This window comes from Kwoniella botswanensis, chromosome 1 (assembly GCF_036426115.1).
Source record: "Kwoniella botswanensis chromosome 1, complete sequence".
Taxonomy (NCBI): Eukaryota; Fungi; Basidiomycota; class Tremellomycetes; order Tremellales; family Cryptococcaceae; genus Kwoniella; species Kwoniella botswanensis.
The window spans coordinates 1338617-1363832 of NC_088599.1; the positions used below are offsets into that span (position 1 = coordinate 1338617).

The 25216-nt window shown below is 43.8% G+C and overlaps 12 protein-coding genes across 12 annotated transcripts; 7 read left to right on the forward strand and 5 right to left on the reverse strand.

Moving 5' to 3' along the window:
* Positions 1–485: 485 nt before the first annotated feature.
* Positions 486–763, forward strand: L199_000508 (uncharacterized protein; the record flags this gene model as incomplete). The annotated part of the gene is made up of 2 exons (XM_064886274.1): positions 486–640; positions 709–763. 2 exons carry the CDS (start codon positions 486–488, stop codon positions 761–763), a joined length of 210 nt encoding a protein of 69 aa, XP_064742346.1.
* Positions 764–1312: 549 nt separating this feature from the next.
* On the forward strand, positions 1313–1611 carry L199_000509 (uncharacterized protein; the record flags this gene model as incomplete). The annotated part of the gene is made up of 2 exons (XM_064886275.1): positions 1313–1422; positions 1488–1611. The coding sequence occupies 2 exons, from the start codon at positions 1313–1315 to the stop codon at positions 1609–1611; spliced, it is 234 nt and encodes a 77-aa protein (XP_064742347.1).
* Positions 1612–1856: 245 nt separating this feature from the next.
* On the reverse strand, positions 1857–3975 carry L199_000510 (kynurenine 3-monooxygenase; the record flags this gene model as incomplete). The annotated part of the gene is made up of 9 exons (XM_064886276.1): positions 1857–2184; positions 2295–2492; positions 2552–2616; positions 2680–2859; positions 2925–3075; positions 3145–3461; positions 3539–3639; positions 3695–3796; positions 3858–3975. The coding sequence occupies 9 exons, from the start codon at positions 3973–3975 to the stop codon at positions 1857–1859; spliced, it is 1560 nt and encodes a 519-aa protein (XP_064742348.1).
* Positions 3976–5352: 1377 nt separating this feature from the next.
* On the reverse strand, positions 5353–6650 carry L199_000511 (uncharacterized protein; the record flags this gene model as incomplete). Its single annotated transcript, XM_064886277.1, has 8 exons — positions 5353–5433; positions 5538–5600; positions 5668–5883; positions 5986–6070; positions 6186–6264; positions 6364–6415; positions 6486–6545; positions 6615–6650. 8 exons carry the CDS (start codon positions 6648–6650, stop codon positions 5353–5355), a joined length of 672 nt encoding a protein of 223 aa, XP_064742349.1.
* A 972-nt stretch (positions 6651–7622) lies between these two features.
* L199_000512 (uncharacterized protein) lies at positions 7623–9023 on the forward strand (the record flags this gene model as incomplete). The annotated part of the gene is made up of 2 exons (XM_064886278.1): positions 7623–8197; positions 8288–9023. The coding sequence occupies 2 exons, from the start codon at positions 7623–7625 to the stop codon at positions 9021–9023; spliced, it is 1311 nt and encodes a 436-aa protein (XP_064742350.1).
* A 140-nt stretch (positions 9024–9163) lies between these two features.
* Positions 9164–10057, reverse strand: L199_000513 (uncharacterized protein; the record flags this gene model as incomplete). The annotated part of the gene is made up of 1 exon (XM_064886279.1): positions 9164–10057. One exon carries the CDS (start codon positions 10055–10057, stop codon positions 9164–9166), a length of 894 nt encoding a protein of 297 aa, XP_064742351.1.
* Positions 10058–11266: 1209 nt separating this feature from the next.
* Positions 11267–12662, forward strand: L199_000514 (uncharacterized protein; the record flags this gene model as incomplete). The annotated part of the gene is made up of 6 exons (XM_064886280.1): positions 11267–11381; positions 11458–11689; positions 11751–11810; positions 11897–12116; positions 12204–12431; positions 12519–12662. The coding sequence occupies 6 exons, from the start codon at positions 11267–11269 to the stop codon at positions 12660–12662; spliced, it is 999 nt and encodes a 332-aa protein (XP_064742352.1).
* Positions 12663–13100: 438 nt separating this feature from the next.
* On the forward strand, positions 13101–14761 carry L199_000515 (uncharacterized protein; the record flags this gene model as incomplete). The annotated part of the gene is made up of 6 exons (XM_064886281.1): positions 13101–13218; positions 13316–13547; positions 13671–13730; positions 13862–14093; positions 14236–14469; positions 14618–14761. The coding sequence occupies 6 exons, from the start codon at positions 13101–13103 to the stop codon at positions 14759–14761; spliced, it is 1020 nt and encodes a 339-aa protein (XP_064742353.1).
* A 332-nt stretch (positions 14762–15093) lies between these two features.
* L199_000516 (glycine cleavage system T protein) lies at positions 15094–16808 on the reverse strand (the record flags this gene model as incomplete). The annotated part of the gene is made up of 6 exons (XM_064886282.1): positions 15094–15266; positions 15357–15524; positions 15609–15789; positions 15929–16434; positions 16526–16628; positions 16689–16808. 6 exons carry the CDS (start codon positions 16806–16808, stop codon positions 15094–15096), a joined length of 1251 nt encoding a protein of 416 aa, XP_064742354.1.
* A 584-nt stretch (positions 16809–17392) lies between these two features.
* Positions 17393–19147, forward strand: L199_000517 (uncharacterized protein; the record flags this gene model as incomplete). Its single annotated transcript, XM_064886283.1, has 5 exons — positions 17393–17498; positions 17568–17701; positions 17795–17876; positions 17949–18060; positions 18121–19147. 5 exons carry the CDS (start codon positions 17393–17395, stop codon positions 19145–19147), a joined length of 1461 nt encoding a protein of 486 aa, XP_064742355.1.
* A 1098-nt stretch (positions 19148–20245) lies between these two features.
* Positions 20246–23363, forward strand: L199_000518 (uncharacterized protein; the record flags this gene model as incomplete). Its single annotated transcript, XM_064886284.1, has 2 exons — positions 20246–21952; positions 22116–23363. 2 exons carry the CDS (start codon positions 20246–20248, stop codon positions 23361–23363), a joined length of 2955 nt encoding a protein of 984 aa, XP_064742356.1.
* A 319-nt stretch (positions 23364–23682) lies between these two features.
* Positions 23683–24961, reverse strand: L199_000519 (uncharacterized protein; the record flags this gene model as incomplete). Its single annotated transcript, XM_064886285.1, has 4 exons — positions 23683–23919; positions 24006–24122; positions 24218–24586; positions 24728–24961. The coding sequence occupies 4 exons, from the start codon at positions 24959–24961 to the stop codon at positions 23683–23685; spliced, it is 957 nt and encodes a 318-aa protein (XP_064742357.1).
* Positions 24962–25216: the final 255 nt, after the last annotated feature.

A 25216-nucleotide genomic window follows, 5' to 3' on the forward strand; every position in this document is an offset into this window, starting at 1 on the left:
CTAACCTTCAGTCTGGCCTCTTTCGGGGCTCAGGAACAAGGGAACTATAGTACAACGGCCGATAGGATAATTTCCAAGGAGCGATGTCATAGGAAGCATTAAGGATCGACATTCACGATTATTGTTATGTGGGTCAGTCGTGGCAGGCAATCCTTTGTAGATATGACCATATATGTGTGTGATCCAATGTATCAGAACATTCTACTGGGGATACCTCCTTTCGATGGCTTATTGTCAGACTGACAGACCTTCAATGGAAGATTTTCTGCCGACCTTTGTCGTATATCATGCATGACCATGGAGGTGCGCTAATGCCGATAATTGAATAAAAATCAAGTTGCAATAAAGCGACAACCTGATCAGTATAAAATTCATTCACACAGGTACTGATCCCCTCTCTGTCTTTGCAACGCAACGGATCATTGTACCTACAGGCATAATACTACTCATCCCCTTTGCCAAGTTCGTTTATATAATCTTCAAAGATGTCTTCATCCTCCGATACCTACAATACCTCTTCGACCGGTGATGATCATCAATCAGGAAATGATCAAAGTACCAATACTGACACACGCAGCACCAACACCAGCAATAATGCCCCTGACTTCATGTCGATGTTGAGTAATCATACTTCTTCCGCGTACGTACTGTCGTGATTTGTTGACCACCTTTTCGTGATCGATGCTGACAATCTATCGTGATCGACAGAGAAGAATTCGAATGGCACAGACCCGATAACGGCGTACAGGGTGCTTGGAATTAATTTCAATCTCAGGCGACGCAGACATACTGTGCGTGCGCGATGAAACAATATGTGTGCTTTATGTATAGTCTTGTTCGTTTTGGATATGATGCTGTGTCATGGACGATGGTGCGCTGCACTGCCAAGCCATGAGCGAAGAACCATTCAATTTCGAGTGCACTGATGACCTCCTGCTTTGAGTTCGGATGCTGCTTGTGAAATCCTATTGTTCCACGTGTTGTTGGACAAAATCAAACAACAATGCACTAGGGTGCAAAATGACGAAGAATGTGAAAGGTTATGAGTGGTGACGCACATTGCCAAAGGTGTGAAAGAAATGTTCAAGCAAGTTAACCAAAGGATGGGAAGAAGTGCATGATATCATCCATTTATTATCGTGTCTGAACTGGTAGATCCATTGTACCCCCTTCTATCAAAGGGTGTAATTGGGAACGCAGCCGATCCCTCGTACTGGATGTCATATGGCTATATATGCCCGAAGATATTGAGAACGATGTACATTGAAAACCAAGCCATCCAATACAGTATCCATCAACGCAACTCATTATTATGCCTGACGATTCCAATGTTACTTCCACCTCGGCAACCTCTGATGCTCCCAAAGCCAGAGATTTTGCCTGTTTTGACTACACAACTGCTCAGACTCCAGGAAATGAACGGTGAGCATATTGATTCTCTACAACCAGTCGTCGCTGACGTTTGTACGCCTGTTGTTGCTCCTCAGCCAAATAGATCCGTCTGGATCACCTTCCTCCGGCAGAAGTGGTGACACGACCAAGGAGGTTTCTAAAGATTCCTCATCGACTTCGGAATATTGGTATTACTGTGAAGAGCCGGAGAGTATGTAGTACTCCAGTAGACTCTCGCTCAGTCCTTCCTGTCAATCATAAACGTAGGGGCCTGTTGATTAGTCGATGTGGTATGTGTGTGACGCGTCCAGATTATTTGCAATGCAATTAATTCCATCGTTATATCCCATCTTCACGAGTATGCACGTGTTTTTTGCTGTGATCGTCCAGCTTGTGCTGTTTTGACGAACTGTACAATGGGCAAGACGACCCCAAAATGCATACACATACGACCTCCAACAAACTTACTTCTTATCCAGCCACTTCCTCGCCAATTTCAATCCCACCAATCCTACACCACCAAGCCCCGCCAGCCCCGAGACATATCCAGTCCAACGCATAATCTCCTTCTGTTGTCTTTCCTTCCTCAATGCTTCGGAGTAAGGCACGTCCGGTCGGAAAGTGACCATCTCATACAAGCTCGTCCAACCTCTTACTTTCGTCGTGGGGAACGGGTCGGTCAGCGATAAATGTAATTCCTTGGATCTCGAGGGGATTATACGGGTGAGGAAAGAATCTAGGAATCGTCGGATGTGATGTAAGGGAGATAACACATGGGAACGCATTTCGGTGCTGTAGTGCGAATTGGGATATTAGTCGGTGTGCAAGGTAAGAAAAGGGTAGATCTAGATAGACTACGTTGTCTCCAATAGGACCCATTTTGAGATCGGAATTACACTTACTAATTTTGCAATGCCAATTCACAAATAGCTCTCAGATCCGCCTGTCTCTCCACCGAGTAAGCTTTGAGTGCCAATTCAAGATCTTTGTCTGTTTCCCCCAATTCTAGGGAGGTCGCGGATGATATCTTGTGTTTCTCCAATACGGAATTGAGTACTCTGACATCCTCAAGGCCGCAATTCAGACCTTGACCGTAGAATCTGCGATCACCTTTAGTACCTAAACCAGTGAAAATGGTGGGGATAGTAAGTGAACTCACGGTACCATACTGTGAGAAGCATCGCCTAGTAATAACGCATGAGATGACCATGCCGAAGGGGTGCACTAAGCAGATTCAGGATCAGCTTAGACTCTCTTAGATAAACGTATAATCTCCAGCTGACTCACATTGATCGTGACCAAATTACCTCTGGGATTATTCATGAAATCATCCAATAACTTCTTCTCTCCTACGATCTGTACCGCTGAAGGGAAATGTTCGATGAAGAATCGACTGGCTGCTTCTCTGCAGTTGAGGGTTGAAAGGGATGAGAAGGGGATGAAGAGAGTGAGAGTAAAAGAACCGTCCTAATCGAAAGTTACCGTCAATCAGCATTGCGAGTGTTTGCCTCAGTTGCGGAGGTGAGGTTCACCTTATTGGGTAAACCGATCAACATGAACGAATGCCTTGGCCAGATATGTAAGTGATTTTTGTCAATAGCATATCCGCCAGGTTTGGATGGGTCAGCAGGCATGTGAAGCTCGATATAAGCATGGGGTATGAAAGACTGTGAAAAGTCGATCCTATATCGTTGGTCCAGATCAGATTAGCCAAATCCGCGAGCCGCAATTCGGTCGTTCGAAATAGCGTACCTATCCATCCTCATCATCGATGTTCTGACTTTCGACCAACTCCCATCACATCCAACGATTAAATCGAATTTTGTCCCACGTTCATCTTCTTTCGATTTTGTCTTTCCCTTTTCGCTATTCCCTCCTGCGATCCGTCCATCATCATGCTCTTCACCGGTCACAACATCCTTTTTCTCCTTCTCTGCACCAGAACCAAAAGCAATTCGATTATTCAGGTCCACTTGAGATAGTTTAGTTTGGAATCGGATTTTTATTTGAGCAGGTAGGGATTCTACTAATCGTTGATTAAGTAAGGGTCGACCGATCGAGTTGATACACTGCACGATACAATTACAAGTTGACGAAGTGGGTAAGCTGATGTAACTCCGCAGAGATGGATAAGAGTACAGCTTACCTGTCCATTTATCGGATCGTATGTCTGCGATTCTTGTTTACCATCTACATGATGGATCATACGGCCTTTCATCGGTATAGCTTCGTTCTGAAATTGCTCGGCTATCCTAGCATGTAAGCGTGCAGCTCAATGTTCGATATTTATCACGCAGCTTACCTAACGACGGATCAACACTTCTCAGAGCTTCTAGACCCCTGGAAGAGATGGCCAAATTGATCGATCGTAGATTGCTAGGAGCAGCATCTTTCCCTCTTGGATCTAACATGGAAACCATCTCATGTCAGCCGACTGATATAAGCGTGAGCAGGGGGACACTCACCATCACGCGATTCCCATACTTCCACTTCCCATCCTCTACGATGTAAGCTCAATGCGGTGAGGGCACCGACAGGTCCTGCACCTATGATCAAAGCTTTTCTGGGTCTTGTCTCTGCCATTTGTGCTTATTCAGGGAGCTCGTGATGGTGTGTATGCAGTCTCGGGTATCACTGTATGAATACTGGATTGACGTGGATCATCAGCATCCTCTTTATTTTGACGATCTTTCCATCAGCTCATCATCGGATTCAATCGGGACCACCTCCACTTGTTCACTTGATCGTCAACATTTATCTTTCACCCCCATTTAATCATCTCACACACCTCACGAGCCATCACTCTACGCGACCAAATTTTCAACTTCCTCTCTTTCTTCTTTTCGCTTTTTCTTCTTCATAGCTCAAGCACAAGAATCGTAATCGCAGTTCACGTACCGACAGACCCCTCCCTCTCCCACGAGGTTATAAGGGTGTTCTATCACACTCAATCGCACTGTGGGTGAAAGTCCCCGGAGCCTCTTCCTCATATTTAGATCATACCTACAGAACCTTCTTTCATCCCTGTGGAAATTCGTCCTATTAGACTTTCAACCTATTGCCTGATTTTAGATCTCAGAGGGGGATAGACGTGGTTCCGAAAGGGCTCATATCTAAGTACTGTGAGAATAACCCATCTACCCTCCACGATCTTAAATCATATAGGTATATTGGATGGGTCGAAAAGACGGTATGGTTTTCATTTGGGCGGATGGTGGATTTTAGACTATTTAAACGATATTGTTCGATCTACTGCTCAAGAAGTGTACGGTTTCCATTCCGAACTTCCTTTGGGAAAGTGGTGATATCGGGTCTAAAATAATATGGTATGATTGTTTCTATCTCAAGTCACTTACCTATCAGGCGAAGATACGAGCCGTAGGATCTCATAGATGATTTGAGAAAGAGTATGATTATGGGGAAGATGAAATTATGCGCTCATAGTTTATAGTTATACGATTGCCTATTCATACCCACTACTTCAATAGAAGTAGTTAAGGGGAATAGGTAACTCGATGGGGCTTACTCTGTGTCTTGAGCTATCACATACATAACCTTTTCTCCCTTCTTTATTCCTATGATCAAGAAATAAAATCGCCCACACATCTGATTTTATTTTTTGTTTTTATTCTACTTCATTTCTACCCAATGATGCTATTGAATTTCTTCATCGCTAGCTTGATTTACCTGACCGCCTGACATCGGTCATCTAAAGGGTATTCCAACGCAGGGAGCGATATCTAAAATTACTGCTGAGGGTTTTCACTCTTTCCTTTTTCACTTGTCGATGGTACAATGTCATGCATACATGTGTCCAAACCTAGAAGATATACTATTCACATTGATTGACAAAATCAAGCCTAGAACCGGACAAAACCTTCTCAGACGCGTTTATCTTTTCTTTTCTACTTTACGAATCCAAAAAAAAGAAAAAAAAAAAAAAATCAATGTACGCCCAGCTTAGAAATGATTGTTCACCATTCGTTGCCCTGGAGTATGTCCGGGCGGACCGATCGAACAGTTTAAATCTCGGATGGTACCCTGTGTGAGAAGTACGATCAGCACACGATCTTCCAGAAAAGGAGGGATTAGATCGACTCGTCATTGGAAGTAGATATTGTAGTGATACTAGAAACTTCGCTCACATCTTCGAGGTGGTAAACCCACCCATGAACCCTCACACCATCCGTACCTCTTCTTTTCCAGTCCTACACGGATTAGCAATATCAGCATTCGTCTTGATCATAACAACAATGAAGCAACGAGCAAACGTACATTCTTGATAACGTCACACTCGGCTAGATTCTTAACCTGTTGCAAAACATTTTCTTCAACTAACAAATCCAAACTTGGTGGTCGTTTATCGACAAATAACGTTCTTGAGAGGGTAGCAAGGGGTTCGACGTATCGCTGTAGAGGTGTAACTGCTTTGGACGTGGGAAGTAAAGAGACGTTTAAAGCTGTTTGACATCCTACACAATTGGTATGACCCTATAGAAATGATATCACCATCAGCCAAATTGCATTTATGCAGTATACGGTTGTCCAGGAAATGATGGACATAGACAAAAGGGTTTAGGGTAAGTGACTCACAGTGACTACTATATGTTTGACCTTGAAATTCAGTAAGGCAATCAGCATAACTGCGTTTAACGAATCATCTTGAGGGGAGTAAAGGCTATGCAAGTTAATCAAATCATGTATATCAGTATATAGATCGATCGATCGATCATTGCTTGATGGATGCTGTCCACGGTAACGTAGATGAAACAATCACGATTACGATCACTCACTTGGCGATATTACGGTGAACAAATATATCACCAGGTTGACATCCCATAATGGTGGTTTCGGGTACACGAGCGTCAGAGCCTGTACATTCGTAGCCATATAAACCAATAAGCCAACTAGCCATACTTGATCGAACGACATCGACATGGAAGAGGAGAGAAGGTGGGTTAGTGTACTTACATCCTATCCAGAGGATCTCGGGTCTTTGACCTGGATAATGTTTAGGAAAGAACTAACAAAAATTCCACGGACATCAATATCAATCATCCAAACTCAGTTTCATAATCTGAATCAGAACTCACCCCCGGATCACGTTTACGAACTCCCTCTGCCCATTTATCATTCCTCTCAAAAAGTTCTCTCTTCAAATGATCATAGCGGTTGATCAGCTACATAACAGACCGGGAAGAGATGCCTAGTTTTATGCTCACCATTTCTGGGTAAGCTAAACTTGATTGACCTGACATTATGTTAACATGCTCAATTGGATATACTTCGATGACAGGATATGTTGTTATCCTGCTCTTTTCTGTATTGTTTATGATTCTCCAAGTTTGTGAGGTAGACTGAATTGGGGTTGTCCGCGACTTTATGTTGACAGTCTAACCTACCCTCAATATATACTCGGTTCTAGCTAAGAGATACCGATTCGAACTTCCATCAGGATCTGGTCCATTTTCCCAACCACGAAGCTCAAACCACCCAACGCCAAATTCATCTCCAGCGATTAAACAGTACGATCAGCTGGCCTTACGAGAGAAGAGTGAACACTGCGGTGATCTAGATCAAAGGAAGGGCTTGAGGTTTGAAACAATTTTAGTCTCGCGGTATCAGTACCGAAAGGGTGGTTAGGTTGGTTACCATCATTGATCAGGATCTGACATCCGCGAATTCCGGTACGACCAATACAGGCATCCTGGCTGTAGTCACAGTGACTTATGACCTTCTTCTCGACAGTGCACAGACCCATCTCATCCTTCACTTCAGTGTGTGTGTGTGTGTAAAACGAAGATCCGAGAGCAAACTAATTATGGCTTGATGGTAGTTCACCAAAAGGATGGATCAGATGGTGAAAGGATGCACTTGACATGAAGGACGGCGAATGAACAGGTACCGATTCAATCATGAAGATCTCAAGTCAAGGACGATTTCGATCTGATGCGCACTTTTATGATCTGATGGTCGATGTCGCTGTTACGTGGGGTGGTGACATTGGTTGATGATCAACTTCGACTTCACCGACCATTCGCTCCCAGGAACAGGTCCCGGTTGTGTAAGTGGCGGCCATCACCGCTCGGATCTTTCGTACCTGTCAAGTTACCGTTACGTTGACAAGAGACAAGATTTTCAGATCCAAGCTTGACCACCTACTGGGTAATCTAATCTGCCTTCACCTCCTCGTCAATAGCTGTCCACCCGTGCAGTACAGTACAATCAAGATGAATCACCCTCTGCCACCTCGACCGAACTTCATTCCTTCCCTAGGCGGTCCCTCCAAACCATCCACCATCCTTCCCACGCCCAATGCCGCTGCCGCTCCCATCATCAAACCTACAGTACCACGTGTAGATCCAACCAAATGCTCTTCCTGTTCTTCCCCTCAACCTAAATATACTTGTCCAAGATGTTCCAAGCGATCCTGTTCATTGGAATGTTCGAAGAAGCATAAGGCTGTAGATGATTGCTCTGGTGTAAGAGATCCAACAAGTTTCGTGCCGCTTACTGCATACGGTCAAGGAGCTTGGTCAGATGATTATAAATGGCTAGAAGAAGGTAGAAGGAAAGTAACTCAGTGGGGTGAGAATGTAGGCTATCACGAGATGGTAAATGCTACGAAAAAACCCTCGAAGCATACGCATACGGAGAAGAGGAAAGATGGTAAGATCGTCAAGAAGAGGAATACGAAAAAAGATTTGTTGAAGAGGGAATTGTTGATGGGTCATAATTGTCATATGGAATATATGCCAATGGGTATGGAGAGGAGGAATCTGAATCAGTCAAGTTGGAATCCAAGGTTAGTAAACTCAACGATCAAATGCTTCGTGTTTCGTCTGTTCCTCATGGATCGAAGTAGATGGCATACTGATTGCGTTATTGGGGATAGGACGAGACAGTTGTATATCACTATTCACCTGACTATCCCTACTTGTATACTCGACCCACCATCTTCATCACAAACCAAGACCATCGCCCATACAAGAGTACTGTTCTCGTCTCCGTCTCCCGACAGATCACCCCTTCCCACACTCTCATCACTACTCACGCCCCTACCTCCAACTTCGTCCAATATAACATACGTCCTTCCATTCCAATCCACCCCTTCACGGCCCGCACCAGACCATACAAAAGGTCAAAAACTATTTTATCCGCCTCTCGATCCACTGAAGCCTATCGCAGAAGCTTTGGGCGGTACGAGCTGGGTGGAGTTCCCAATTATCGAATTGATGGAGAAGACCAAGTGGGATGAAGGGCTACAGCAAGGTGAATTCGTGGTAGTACCATTGTCTCAACCACCTATAGCACTTAGATCGAAAGATTCTGGCTGGGGGAAGAGGAAGGTCGAGGATGTAGACATACAGGAAGATAGGGCGGAAAGCTCAAAGAAGGCAAAGATCGATGGGAAAGGGTTGATGGCATTGGGCGATTATGGGTCGGATGACGAGGATGACGTTGATGATGATTTGGATGACCAAGAAGAAGAAGATGATGATGTTGCGGATGATAGTACACTTGAAGGTGACCAGGATCACGAGCGGGAAGAGGGAGACGGGGAAGAGCCGTCGATGGAGGTTCTACAAGCTGTTGGTGCTGCTTTGGTTGCTGATCTAGGTGGAGCATGATTTGACATCGTTGTATTTTGTACTAATTCAGCTTGTAGCAATATTATGCATGTCCGCAACGTGATCCTCATGTATCGATGTATCTCTCCCATGCGATGATACACTAATTTATGCTCGTTCACACCGTTCAAGTAATTCATTTATGTCTCTTTCCCCTTCTGAGCCTTTTCTCTCTCTTTGACTCCCTTCCACCAACTCCCCTTCTTCTCCTTAGCTCTACTTATCCTCTCCGACAAACCCTCATCAAACACCATCTCCGCCCTAGTATTCTCGTTCCTAAACCTATCATCCATAACTTTCAACTCATTCTTGATAATCCCATCCCATCCACCAGGAGATCTCGGATCTTTACTCTTACTCCAATCATCTTGGTTCTCTATCGGAGTAACAGATTTCCAAAATCCAACCTCTAATTTCATATCCGTCAATAAGCCCGCATAAAGTCTTCTTCGTTCTATGCGTCTTTCTCTCGCTCGTAGACGATTATGAATCATACTTCCTATGGAGATAGGTTGAGGTTTTAGACGAGGTAAAGGTGGGTTGAACAATGTAGGTCGATGGAATGATCCTGTCATTTTAGATTTGCGTGTTCTCCTTTGAAAATCTTCAAGTCGTTTGGCTTCCTGAGCTAATTTAAGGTCAAGATCGAGCTTATCATGTTTCGCCTTCAACTTGTCTTCTAACAATCTAATTTCTTCCTTATGGCTGATATCGTCCGAAGTTATGTATGTCAAAAGGTCATAGTATTCTGCTAAGAACGAGCGTACTTTAGGAACAGAAACTAATCCTTTAGTCTCCCTCCATCTTGTCCTAATCTCTCTTCTTGTCGAGGATAAGTCCGATGAGGATGTACATCTCAGGAGGGGACGGTATAAAGACCATTTGGTAGGTACGGTATGTCCAGGATCACGAAAGAACGGTATAGCCGGTGGTGGTTTTGGGAAGCTCTGAGTTAACGAGGGCGGTATTGCATATATGACATGAGGAGGGAGTAGGGGTCGGAGGGAAAGAGATTGACGGGCACGAGAGGTCATTGCATGTTTGCGAGATTTGTAGGAATGGAAGTAAGATGGGATGAATTAAGATGTAAGAAGATTTAAGCGTCATTTACCGGACTCAACAAATCTACAAATTTCGATTTTGGCTTTGCTTGAACGAGAACTTAGACCAGTTCACGAACTGCAATCTTCATGATATAGAGCATCACTAGTCCACCACGTCTTGCACAGTGCTGATACTCGCTATCGGACATGAACATCACACAAAAGTTGCATGAAATCAATGACTATAAAATGGTTTGGTGATTATAAGGAATGTCAATCCGTTGGTTTCTCCCAAATCTTCAAAGATCGACGATCTAATTAAGCAAGGATATGAAATAACGGTTGTTCGCATTCTCCCATCTCCCATAGCCAGCTCGACCCCATCGTGAGATGGGGGAACCGACGAGAAGAAGGGAGAAGGAATCTTTAGAGGGTGTAAGCCGTAAAAAACTTCCCGTCGACAGGAAATATACGTCAACCAAAAAATCTCTCTGAAGAGAGGGGGGGGGGGACGCTTCCATTCAGTCGAATAGTGCTGAGAGCCTCTTGACGAGAAGAGGATCGAGCCGGGCCCATAGAGAAAAGAAAGAAGAAGAAGAGAGAAGAGTGATGATTTGGAAATTTTGAAATACGTCGCGCCGAGCTGAGTAGTGAGCCAGAGGGGAGTGTGTTTGAGCCACGTGGAGGGAGATTTACGGTATTCTTTAGAGTGGCATAACTGTACTCAAGTGGCAGGTCGGGCTGAACATTGATGTCATCACCAGTTGACTCTCTGCGCCGAACCTCCACTAAAATTGCTCTTGGCATCCCGGTGATCTACTTGGTCGATCTTCATCATGGAATTCATTTAATGTCCGTCTTTGGTTTCTTGTGAAGACAACAACACGAGTATTCATCGTATCGAGCTAAAAATAGCCATGCCCTTCTGCACGCCGAAGTGGATGTCCGTACCTCTCACCAATCACAAACATTTACACGTCGTTGATTATACCTGATACCCCGAGGTTGCCATTTCCGAAAGGTATATAAGGAGTTGTATCTCATCTCGATGCTCATGCCATCCCATCTAAGCTCAACTCATTAATTCTTCCACTGACACACTCACTCATATATCAATATATATAACTAATTCCCAAGATCTACCTGTCACTCATACTCATATTAGTACAATCAAATCGAACCAAACCAAATCAAAGCAAGATGGCAGGCGGTCTTCCCTGGTCATTTTATCGCGGACAATGGAGCGCTCTTCCCCCAGCTCCAGAAGGCCATTATCTCAAAGGTAAAATCGTGGTCGTCACAGGTGCTACTTCAGGTGTGTACCCTCTGCCACATTGAATACTTGGTGCGTTCTTCCGTCTGATCCATGACACTCCTTCTCCAAAACTCAGGTCTTGGTCTAGAAGCTAGCAAGCAATTTGCCGACGCATCACCCGAGCAGCTGATCTTTGCTGTCAGATCGGTCGAAGCTGGAGAAAAGCTGTTGGAACAAATCCAAAAAACTCATCCTAATTTAAAAGGGAAGGTCATGTATCTCGATTTAATGGATTTACAGAGTATCAAAGATTTTTCAGAGGCAATCAAAGTGTTTGGTAGAGTCGATATACTCATCAACAATGCTGGGTGAGTTTTTACCCTGTTCAACATTGTGGTTTTCATAGCTGACGGAGGTGTCCTGAGTCAGGATCAATCCCAGTTTCGACAAACGACCCTATCAGTCAACGAAAGATGGATATGAGAGAGTGTGAGCGATCAAATATTGAATTCGTATTGCAGTAGAGTATTGTGCCCTTTGCCCGAGCTGATGATTTAGTATATGTTCATGGTTAGATTCCAAACCAACGTGCTATCCCCAATCCTCACTACACTCTTACTCTTACCATTACTTAAAAAATCCATTGATCCTAAAGTCATCTTCACTGGATCGGAGGTACATCACGTCGCTCCTTCTCACCTTATTGAGAGTTCCATCGACAATGGGCAAAGCATCCTCGACGCATATAACGATGAGGAAAAGTATTTCAATCCGACGAGGTACTTTGAATCCAAAGTGAGTTGATCAGTCGTTTCAGTACTCGTTTACATCACCGCTTGCTCCAATGATCGTTGATACTGATGCAATCAATGCTCGAGCTAGTTGTTACTTCAGATGCTCACTCGCAATTTGATCAAAGCCTTACCAGATATCACTATAATCAACGTCAACCCTGGTCTAGCAATGACCAATCTAGGCAGAGAATTCAATCGTAAATTATCTCTTAGTGGTATCGTAGGGATACTTTGGTTCGTTGTAAATGCCAGAACAGCAAGCAAGGGAGCTAGAAACCTTACTTCCGCAACAGCTTGGCAAGGCGGTAGCCAAGATGTAAGCTCAATCGATCCATCCTATCCTACATTAGATGCAAAACCGATACTGATTGTAGGTTTTGTATTTGACCTGATTTTCGTTTAGTACTGGTCTGGGTGCGTCCCAGCAGCTTCTGAGAACACGTTTCTCTACTCTGGAAAGGGTTATACAGCCACTCGGGTGTTTTACGATGAGATGTTGAAAGAGGTGGAGAAGATCAGTCCGGGATGTACAGCGAATCTGCAATAAATTGAAGAATGATATGGAATGCAACGCCCCCGCTAGGGTTAAGGTGTTGGATTGTTGAGCGATGTATGTGATTGAACGAAGGAATCCATAAGCATGTAAATTACCCCTCCTTAGGTACATAATGGACGAATGGGTACAGTAAAGTACGACCAAGTGATCCTCGGACCTGATGATCGACGGTCATTCTACCGTATGAGTATCATCGCATTGTCTTGGCACAAAATTAAGATGTCAGTTGGTCCGCGAACAATAAGAAAAGATAAGAGTCAGGAAACAAGACCGAAGGACATGTCCATCAATATCATATCGAAAGATAACCTGATTAAGCATATGTGAACGTATATATATATATATATATATATATACATCGTGGATGATGTCTGATTTCCAGAGCATGTAGTAGTTCGGCATCCACTACAAACCAATTACTATCCAAGCATGTCTACTATACAAGTACCCTGGTCATTCTACAGAGAACAATGGACCCCTTACCCACCCGCTCCTAAAGGTGATTATCTGAAGGATAAAACTGTTATTATCACAGGTGCTACTTCGGGTATGTTAATCATCTCTCTAAACACTGCCTCTTATTGGGGAAATTCCCTATATCCTACTGTGAACGTTGAGATAATTGCTAATCCTTTTCGACATAGGAATCGGTCTTCAAGCAGCCAAACAACTCGCTGATGCTTCTCCAACTGACCTCATCCTGGCTGTGAGGAACGTGACCGCCGGTGAAAAGCTTTTAAAAGAGATCCAATCTACCCATCCAGACTTACAGGGAAAGGTTATACATCTCGATCTAGCTTCTCTTTCCAGTGTGAAGAAGTTTAGTGAGGAGATTAAGGTTTATGATAAGATTGATTTGTTGATCAATAATGCCGGGTGAGTGTCTCTCCGTCGATACAAGTACAAGTATAAGTTCTTGTTTGTCATTATTTGTTATCAAATTGTTTTGTGAGCGAGCGAGTGAGTCTGTCACTAAAATGATTGATTCTTTCCTTGTAGGGTTAATCCTGGGTTCGAAGAGATTCCAATGCAAATTACAGATGACGGATATGAAAGAACGTAAGTCTCAACTTTCTTTAGATGATCAAACCAGGTGACATCTTCATCCACAACAACAGCTACAGCTACGAACATAGCTATTGTTTTTCGCTTTACAGCTTTAGCTGACTTGACCTTATCTATGACCATAGATTTCAAGTCAACGTACTCGCACCGTTCCTATTAACGTGTCTACTCCTTCCATTACTTAAACGATCTTCTGAGCCAAAGGTCTTGTTCGTCGGATCGGATGCTCATGGATTCGCCGAGGAAGATATCATTGAGGGTGCTCTCGCTAGTCCAAGTCATGATGGAAGAGCGATCATCGGAACGTTCAATGACAAAGAGAAATATGTTACCGCGACGGTATATATTCAATCGAAAGTGAGTTAAAAACATTCAAGTGTCAAGCTCCATTCAACTCAAAATTGGTCTACTCTACTCTTCGTCTTAACCGTTTCATGGTTTTCGCTTCACGCGCAAATTTGAGCTAATCTGATCTGAAATGATCTGATCCGTGGTTTAGCTATTGCTTCAAATGCTCACTCGATCATTGATCAAACCACTTTCATCCCTCAACATCAGTGTCATCAACGTCAATCCAGGTTTGACAATCACCAACCTAGCATCAGAGGCCAAGACCAAGATGTCGCTGCAGTTGATTTCTCTGATAATTTGGGTCCTGGCCAATGCGAGACGTGCTAAAATAGCAGCTAGGAATATCACTTCGGCAAGTGCTTGGAAAGGAGGTAGTCAAGATGTGAGTGATTCCCCAACCCAACATTACACACACATGGCAAGAACCAAGTATAGAAGAAGACTTGCTTTTGTTCAAACCTACTTCTTCGTTCTTTTGCGACATATCATACGAATGAATGAGACTGATCTAACTAATGGGTTTTATATAGTACTGGTCAAGTTGCGTTCCAACCCCATCTGAAAATACTTGGCTTTACTCATACAAAGGGATCAGAGCGACTGAGATCTTCTATAAAGAGATGATACAGGAAGTAGAAAAGATAAGTCCAGGGTGTACAGCCGACTTGAAATGACAGAACCTAAGCTAGAGCTGGAACTGCTGGAACTGCTCTAACATGACTGGTAGATAGATAGACTCACTTGACCTGATGGGTTAAGAATGTATGATCAATATGTCCTCGGATTCACATAACGTCAAAGAAATGACCTGTGCCATTCTTGAATCTTTCTTTTTATGATGTATAAATTGCATGGCGTGGATTGTACCCAAAATTAGAGAAAAACCACCAACCTATTTATTTACAACTGAATTCAGTCCTACCAAATTTCTATATTTCCAATCCTCTTACTTGTTTGATCTCTTTCATTGCATTCTAAATGAAGAGTAAATGAGCAATAAAGTGGACTACTTGAAGTATTTGGTAGGTACGAAAGGCATAGGAGTTACCACCGCTTCTCTCAATTTCTTTCTCACTTCAACCATGACTGATGTACCCTTCTTATGTGACCCGTTGGCGATATAGCCCATAGCTATGTTTTTACCTAATGTAGGAGATGGTATACCAGATGTGATTACACCTATACATTTATGAAACAAGAACAGTGTGGGTGAGCCGCTCTCACCTTTGTTCAGAATGACGAGAGATGCGATTGGAGAATGATGCTTACCAAGTTGAGTTGTACCCGTAGAATCAAACACTTTACATCCTTCTCTAGCTGGTGAACCGGTAATTTCAAATCCGACTCTTCGTCTTGATGGACCAGAAGATAATTCAGACAATATTCGCGATCTTCCTGGGAAAGAGGGTTGAGAATCTTGTGCTCTTCTATCTTTACCTATAGACGAAACAAAGAGAAATCATATGAGTCAGAGGGATGGCGTTGCTTTTGAATGGTCGGTATTGTTGTTGTAAGACTCACCTATAACCCAGCTTAATGCGGCTTCTACAGGACTGACAGATTCGTCCAAGTCATGTCCGTATAGACACATACCAGCTTCCAATCGCAGGGAATCTCTCGCTCCGAGACCTATTAATTGGACATCGGGGTGTTTGGTTATTTTTGATGTGAGTTCGACGGCATTGGCAGGTGGGATTGAGATCTTCAAAAAGATGAGTCCATCAGCGAACTATTCACCTCCGGGAGATTCACAATTTACAGATGATTCACATAGTATATAATGATCGGAAGATGAAGGAGGAAAAAGCAAGATGGAATTTATATATTTCATTTAGACTCACCTCAAATCCATCTTCACCTGTATAACCACCTCTAGCCACATGACACTTGACTCCATCCAGTTCAACAAAAGCACTCTGACCAAATTTGATACTATCCAAATCGAATTTCCCCTCTTTCAGGAAGATCTGTTTGATCACATCAGATGCTTTTGGACCTTGTAAAGCGACTAGACCCCAACCTTCCAACGTATCCCATTTGACTTCGTTACCTTTCCATTCACTTAATTTCTTTTGTATCCACTCTTTGTCTTCTTTGGATCTACCTGCATTAGTGACGACGTAGAACGATTCGTCGGAATGTTTCGTAATGATTGTATCGTCTATTATACCACCCTCTTCATTCAACAATACGCTCAGGGTAGAACTAAATGGTTTGAGCTTATCCAGAGATGAGGGACAGAGCGATAGAAGGAATTCCTGGGAACCCGGTCCAGTGAAAGTGTGTTGAAGCATGTGAGAGACGTCGAATAGACCTGCGGAAGATCTCACGTGCTTGTGTGCAGTGACTACAGACAAAAGGGATGAACGGGAGTTAGTTGAATGCATAGGTGTATAATGATGGTGACGGTTATGGATAGATGAGGGGATGATACTCACTCTGACCTACTTCACCGTAACTCAATGGCATACTCCAACCAGCAAAGGGGACCATCTTAGCTTTGTTCTCAACGTGAAAGTCGTACAGTGGTGTCTTATGGAGCTATGAGGGGTGAAACCAATGATCAGCTTTAGCTATTTCGACTCGGAACAGTAAATTTACCTCCTCGGACACTCTTAGGGAAGAAGCAAACCCCCTAGTAAGGGTGAGAACACCTTGTCGAGACACATTGGTGGGTCTGACAGCACGAGAGCATCGGAAGATGGGCTGTAAGGCGATCATGTTCATGAGAGGTTTTTCTTATCGCTGATGAGAATGGGTTGTTTTGGTTATTTTATGATTGCTGAAGAAGGGGGAAAGAAGTGGAGGAAGGGGATAGAGATGGGGTGAAGGGTGCTGGGTATATATGTCGATGCGTATATCTCAACAGGAAGAGCGATACGTTGCAAGGGTTATTTCCATTTCACGGATAACAGAATAACAACATCCTGATGGTTCTTGGAAATAAAGTGGTCATGTTTTTCCAACAATCAAAACCAGGCACCAACCAGTACGAGTATCCATCCGGTTTAAGCTTGGCTGCTTATCTCTGCGTACGTAAACAAGCGAGTACACACGTGGCAGTAGCGTGTCACACCAACTCGGCTGAGGTCCGGTCGCTAAGCTACTTGAGACTCACCATATATAGGAGATGTGTCGATGTATCTTGGCTCTCTTCTTAGCATTTGGATCACAGTCCATCCTCTCATCGCATCGTAAATCACACGCGTACGCTTATCGTCGACGGCACAGCACTCATACCGTCATACATGATATCGATACCATTCACATATTGTATATAACACCCTCATCACCGACCCTCAATGATGGAATCGGATCCAACGCTCCCTCTCCCGGTGATCCCACCCGATCATACAGATGAAGAAAGGTGCAAGCTGCTAGGAACGACAGGTCTGGTTGTACAAGCTTTGAGTGGGTTTCGTGATTTAGCTATCTGGGATGTTAGAGCATCTCCAAGCTGAGCTGATGATTGGACTATAGTGGGCATATTCGTCATTCTCTCTTTGGTAGTTAAGCGGCAATTGGAGAAACGGAAGAGATCATGGAGGATATGGGTGTATGATGTGGGCAAACAATTAGCTGGTCAGGCTGTGGTACATGGCTTAAACATTCTGGTGAGTCCGACTTCGTCAATCGCTCCCGAGTTCTACAGAGATTCCGTTCAAGTGAGTATATGCTGATGCGTGATATTTATTGCCCGCATGTAGATATCAGACGTGGTAGCTTCTGTCGCTCATAATAACCCATGTTCACTCTACTTCCTCAACGTACTGATAGACACCACGATAGGTGAGTCGCAATTATGCTTCATCGTGAGATCGACTCAAACAGCTGAATAACATACACATTGTGCACATTTAGGCGTGGGTATAATCTATTTCAGTCTAAAAGCTTATACATGGTACTTCTCGAAATATATGGCTATGGAAGGATTCATAAGTGGACAGTATGGTCATCCGCCAAATCCCGTCTTGTGAGTTGAGCATTTCCACATGTATCCCATAAATCTCACAAACCCTTCTTATGTTTCTAGCTGGTGGAAACAACTAGCACCGTACATCATGTCAATCATAACCATGAAACTTCTCGTCCTTCTTCCACTCACTCTACCTGGAATCTCAAAATCGCTAATAGACTGGTCACACAACCTTCTCGATCACCTCGGACCAAAAGCTCAAGTGATATTCGTCATGGCCATCTTTCCCTTGGTGATGAACGTCTTGCAGTTCTGCTTGGTTGATCAGGTGATCAAAGCCGGTGGGAAAGAAGATGAAGATGAGGATCATAATGACAGAGCAGGGGATTATCAGCGAATTAGAGGACATGAAGATGACACTGCTTATGAAAACGGAAATCCTCATGGGGATGTAGAATCGGGTTTGACCCGACAGATCTCAGTCAATAGTATAAACAGAAATAGAAGTAAGGGAAGTAGTCCATCAGTCGTCATAGCTTCTTCACCACTTCTCACGTCAAATCACACAGATTACGGATCAGCTACACCTTCACCCATTGGGTCTCCCATAAAGAGTAAAACAATCTTACCCAGTCAGACAGATTCGAATAGTCTATGGTCCAAATTGATCAATAAAGTATCGGATGTCTCCAGTTCGACCAGATCGAGTTCGACGGTATTTTTCGATGCCCAGACTGATCTAGAGTCCAATCCGAATTCAGTGCAGAGTAGTAGTACGATTGGGGGTATAAGTGAGGGAGGAAAGAGTAGGTTGTATGTCAGAGATGAGAGGAATAGAAGAGGTCAGAGATCGGCTGCTCCTTCACCTGAAACTATGCCTTATGAAGCTAGCCCTTCTATGTCATCTATACAAAGTGATTTTCATAGTGAAGAAGAACAGCGTAGTGGGGTAAGTAGTAGGACCCCTTCACCTCCTTTGACTATAACGAAACTAGAAGGAATATCGAGACATCCTCCGGAAGAGTTGGAGAGGGAAGCAAGGTGGACGTTGAGTCCACCTGAATCTCCAACGGTCACTCATGGAAATACGACTATGACGGATAGTAACGACAGTGTTAGTTTGAAAGAGGTCAACAGGAGCTAGTGGATTCTGTGTGTTTATAGTGGTTAGAGTGAGGAACAGGATATCATGGACAATCACCTTCGTTGTACTGTATCGCACATGAGCATCTGATCAGGATTGATGTTTGAGATGGAATAAATCCCTCCACATGCAATTCCTAAGTTCCAGTGCAAGTAACGACACGATTTGATGTTTGTTTATCCGTATCCGCTGAGACTGCATTTTCGGGATGGGGAAGGCTTCGATCAGATAATGAAATGTTTATCTAATTCAGGATCGTTTCATTCGGCTGTATCTGATGGGTCCAGACCAAGATACAAGAGTAATGTTCTCGGGAATTATTACCGGATTAAGCATTTCCTTAACGATCAAGATGGGATGTCTCAATCGCTCAGTTTTATTCTTAATTCTGAATCTGATTCTCATCAAGATAGATACACACATACGGACGATGATTTCGATCGTATGCATGTAGTCAGACAGTAGAACGTATCCGCACTCACTCCACCGACCTCGACGGATGCTCTATATCTTTTCCTGTATTCTTCTCTGATCAAAGATAGATTATCGCCTTTCAACCGTATCGGCTCAAAATCGACTCGCGCACATCCCAAGATCAAAAACAGATTCAAAACCCTATGTGCGTTGATCCGACATCAGAACATTAGGATAAAGTCAGTCTCTTTCAGAAGAACCAAAAGATTGTTCCTGTACAAATCGTCGTTACTCCTTTCCGTGTTGTATCATCTTGCGAAAGCGATACTCAACCCAACAAAACGATCTTCAGTCACCCAGTTACACAGCTAGTGAGACCGCAGTTCTGGCTCCGCACACATTCACAGCTGATGGGATCTCACTACGAGTATATAAACAAGAAGAAATACTTCCGGGATCAATCGGACCGTTTTTAATGGTTAGTCTACTCGATCCCATCAAGCATCAGAACATAAGCACTAGTACTCTAACACCATCACCATCACCATCATTCCCATCGTTATCATCCTCGAGCTTCTAGAACCCACAGCTCACCATATATACACTGTCAACGTCATCATCATCTCAAAAACAGCAACCATCTCAGTCATACATAGTCAAACATCGAGCCAGATCACCAACAACATGTCGCTCTTACGCGACTCGCATGCCCATCATGCCCCATCTCACGATCCGTGTAAACCCCGCTCGTCATCATCTCGGAACGACCTGTTCACCACTTCCTGGCAACCTGAACTACCTCCTCCAAAACCATTGTTAGCCGAATCTGCTACTGCAGCTGGACCATCTTCCAGCAATCTTAATTCAATATTCGATCTGGGTGGCATCGGTGGACATGCTAATACATTACCGTCAACAACGAAGAAGAGGGGTGAATTAGGACTGAAAATGGATTTAGAGGGAATATCACACTCGTTTGCTCACAATACTACCACCAACACAGGAGGCGTGGATGAATTTGGTGTATCGACGAAATCACAAAACAAATCGTCATATCCCACTTTAGATAAGAATGATATATCCCCTTCACCTCGAACATCGTCATTCTTCGATACTCCCATTGAAAGCATCACGCCACCGCCTGCACCCCGCTTGGTCAGTTCTCTCAACGGGATGAGTTCTTTCGCGCCTTCTCCTTTGAATTTGTCGAGATCGTCTTCAGCTGTACGGAAAGTTCCTGCACCATTACCTTTACCATCGCAAGACGACCACACCAACAATGCCACAGCTGGACCAAGTCGGCAGAAACAGAAACAAAGATCAAATGATAGTTTTACGAGCTCCACAAAGTCTGCGATTGAAGATCCTCTATCACCATTACATCAATCACCACAATTACCACCTAGTGAATCGGGTGGATTGGAAGGTTGGAAACCGCCTTTGCCACCTTCTTCGGACGATATTGAACTACGTCTGATACCCAACTCCACATATCTTTTAGGTGAAGGGAGATATGCCAAAGCCTATCTCGCATCGTATAGAAGGAAGAGAAAGAACAAACACGGACATGGCTATGGTGGTGGCGATGGTGGATCGGCATCGATGCAAGTTAACGAAGATGGAGATGGGTTGGTAGGGGGTAGTTGGAGGTTATGTGCCGCGAAGAGATTGGCTCCTGATAGGGAATCGCAGACGATGGGATTGAGGGAAGCTTTCTTCTTAAATCGTTTAACTGGACCGATCAAACACTCTATAAGTGCGGATAGAAACAGGAACGATTATAGTAGACAGATTAGACCCAGACAAAGAGCTGTTTCACCTTTAAGAGGAAGTCATCAACCACCATCGGATGGAGACGAATCAACAAGCACGCAGAGTCAGAAACGTAAAAGACCATGTGGGAGCGTATATGTCGTCAAGCTCATAGCTGTCAAAGAAGATATCGAAGGGTTTCCTACTCTCCCTCAAAATCAGACGCATGCAAGATCCACATCAGATGTCTTATCCGGTACAGGGAGTGGAACGGATTCGAAGCCTATAGCGAATACTATAAGTGTAGGGGATCTAAGACGACAAAGGTCTTCAACAATTATCACTGCTCATGCACCTCTACCACCCGATTCAACTGGTACCTTACCTTCTTATCCGTCTCTACCATCTCTAGCCCAATCGGTACGATACGACCAACATCAGTCTGCTCCCTCACTTTCAAGGTTGGTATTGTTGCTTGAGCATGCACCGTTAGGTACCCTGGATAGAATGTTGCGCACTAGTCCGCAACTCGTAGGAAGGAAGTTGTGGGAAAGATGGGCGAGGGAAGGCGCTGAAGCTTTAGAGTGGGTACATGGGAAAGGGGTGGTTCATGCGGATGTGAAACCTGGGAATTTACTCGTGAGTGCAAACATCCCGACCCTAAAGATCAACATCTTTCACCTTCAGATCAGATACCCTTTGCTTGTGATATCCTTCTCCCATCATGAAAATCATGTATCGCTTGGCTACTTTTACTTATCTCAAGATCCAAGCTGACCCTCTCCCTTTGGTGACTATCCAGCTCACCGTGGATCTTCATATTCGACTATCCGATTTCGGATCCTCCCTCCTCATTCACCCTGCTCATCCTCCAACCGACGGACTGGGTTTGGGCACTCTTCCCTTCTCTCCGCCCGAGTTGGTCGATCCAACCCAGACATTCTCATTCCCCGTGGATATCTTCGCATTAGGTGCGACACTCTACCAATGTCTCACGGGCCGAGAACCTTTCAGGGGTATCAGGACGGTCGAGATGATGCATCATGTTCGGAAAGGTGGATTGTGGGCATACGAGGAGAGAGAAAGGTTTCAAAGAGTAGGGAACGAAGATGGAGTGTCTACCTCTGGAAGTCCTTACCCATCAGCTTGGAGAGGATATTCGAATACTTCCACTACTGGTGCTGGATATCCTTCAGGATCAGGTACTGGGAACGTGACTGTGGGATTGGGTGGGGGAGTAAGAAGAGCAGGATCATTAAGGGTTCCACCAAGTTATTCTCGTGAACACTTAACTGCGTCAGTCATAGTCGACGGACATGGACATGGGGTTACAAGTGGGAAACCGAAATTGAAGAGAATGACTTCTGCTGAAAGTATCAGAGCGTCAGATGAAGCTACCAATAGTGAATCTCCTTCGGGGGTTAAACTGTATGCGAACTGGGTTAAATCAGGTCCGTACACGAATAGTACTTCAACGAGTAATATGTCTACGCCCGGACCTGGGTTCGATGCTGTCACGAGATTGTTATCGGATGAAGATGAGCTGGACGTTACCAGTCCGACATATGGGATTTCAAGGAACAATTCGATTAGTCTTCGAAAATCTCAGGAAGATAGATCATCATTGAACAGATCGACAAGCTTGAAATCTACAAGTCCCACAACGACAACGTCCATGACAATGAACACATCGGATTTACCGAAAGGGATGATGACCGTCCAATTACCTACACCCACTTCACCCTCTTCAGATCACTTACCTCCAATGGACCAGATCAACGATTTACTAGTGGCTGATGACAAAAGACAACAGCAAGTATCATCTTTAGTATCGTTAAATGAAGCATATCAAGATGGTAGTCCCTCGATGTTATTCTTAGATGGCTCAGAGAGAGTATCAGAAGAAATTAGGAATGTGCTGAAAAATATGTTGAACCCTTTTCCTGAGAATAGGATGACTGCTCTAGAAGTTAGAATGTACTGGGATGAATTGGGATTAGGCTTGGAGGATGATGAGGATGGGGAGGAGGAAGGTGAAGGTGATGACTGAGGGAAAGAAGTTGAGAGTGAACGTGAAAATGGGTCGAACAAAGTTGTACTATATACCTTCTTTCGGAGGGCAAAAATAATCATAAAATCGAAGACATTAAGAGTCGATATTTCATAGAAAAAGAAGAACGTTTGGACAATTTATGATATATCATTTGTATCTTCTTGTTGCTCTTTATAGTATAATATAATGATAAATTGGCTTGTCGCTGTTGTAACAATGACTATAAATATGTATCGTGTATATAAATACAGATATAACATCTGTGCCTGCTAGACAGACTAATATAATATCACGTCTCAAAGGACCTTCCTGAAATCTAATCATCGCCATCATCATCTACCAGATATCCATTACCAAATTCCCTAACTTTACCTATCAACCTCACCGTCTCACCACCTTGACCTAGAATACATTTCATACCTCCTTCCCTCTCGCTCAGCTGGGCAGCATGTATCACCAATCTTGTAGGGTCTTGTCGTAATTTGGATGGAAGGAATTGAGTGGCTTTGGAAAGGAGGTAGTAGTTTGTTAAATACGTATGGGCGGATCCCGTCTATAAAAATGAACGAATAAGGTTGATATTCATGTGTGCACTCATCTCTGTATATAGTATACCTTGTCAAAAGGGAAAATACGTACTATGGTATCTTCCTGTATACCTATACCAGGAGCGAACATTCTTGATCTAATCATCAATTCGGAATCGGTCTCAGGGGATATCTGAGTGACTATAATCTGTCCAGAGGCTATTTCAACCTATGTCTTGAATATCAGCTCACTTCATACGATATCTTCATCTTGCATCTCTAGAGAGCTTCCCCTTTTCCTCGTGATCAACAACTGTAACTCACCAACGCCCTTATATCCACTCCCAATTCCCTCAATCCCACATCCCCTCTAATCAAAACGATAAAACTCTTACGAGACCCATATTTGAATTCCGAAATGTCCAATACATCCTCTGTTTGCCTCACACCCAACGCAGCTATCAACCTCACCGCATCAGGGTGGGATCGGGGAGATCCATGGCCCATAGATTGAATCACGTCGAAAGGTAAGCTCGGTAAACTGATTTGTACTGCTTTGTCCGATGATGTTATCCGTTGAGATTGGAATTCCCCTGCTATGGGATTTATATACCTGATCGTATCTATATCTGGATGTTGTTTGAAGAGGATGTAAGAGGCTGAGAGTGTACCGTGTCCACAAAGGGCTAGCTCCTATACAACATTTGGAGAGATGAGTATCAGTATGATATAACAATCTCATCATTCATATGAGATAGTCAAGGAATTGCAGCACAATCGACTTTACTACACTCAAATACAAACTTTGTGAATATATCGGACGACCAGACTCACAGATTTGGGTGTGAACCATCTTATCTCCCATTCCCCCCTTTGACCAGTCGGAGCAACATGTACAGTAGCTGTATAATTGAAATCCCCAGCTACCTGCAACAGATATTTATCGTCTGACCATCTTGGATCTGCGTTGGAGGGGTAGATGATCAGAGCTGCCTGGGAGCCTGTCCCTGGGACTGGGGAGAAGGCAGATAAGACGTGGAATGGGAGTCGGGGAAGAGAAGTGGACATGGTTAGATTGAGGATGTTTACTGAGATGGAACGAGGTAAGAAGTGTGATCGCCAGATTAGATTACTTGCAACCGTATCAGAATTAAGCAGCTTCGAAGGTGCTCTATTCGTAACTTAGAACCGGATCTTATCTCGAGTCGGTTGATCGGTGAGTAAGTTACCGGTGGCCGATAAAATCTATAAATGGATGTAGGGAGTTACCAGTCAAATGGATACTGCATGCAGTCGCATCCATGATTATCTTTAACATTATAT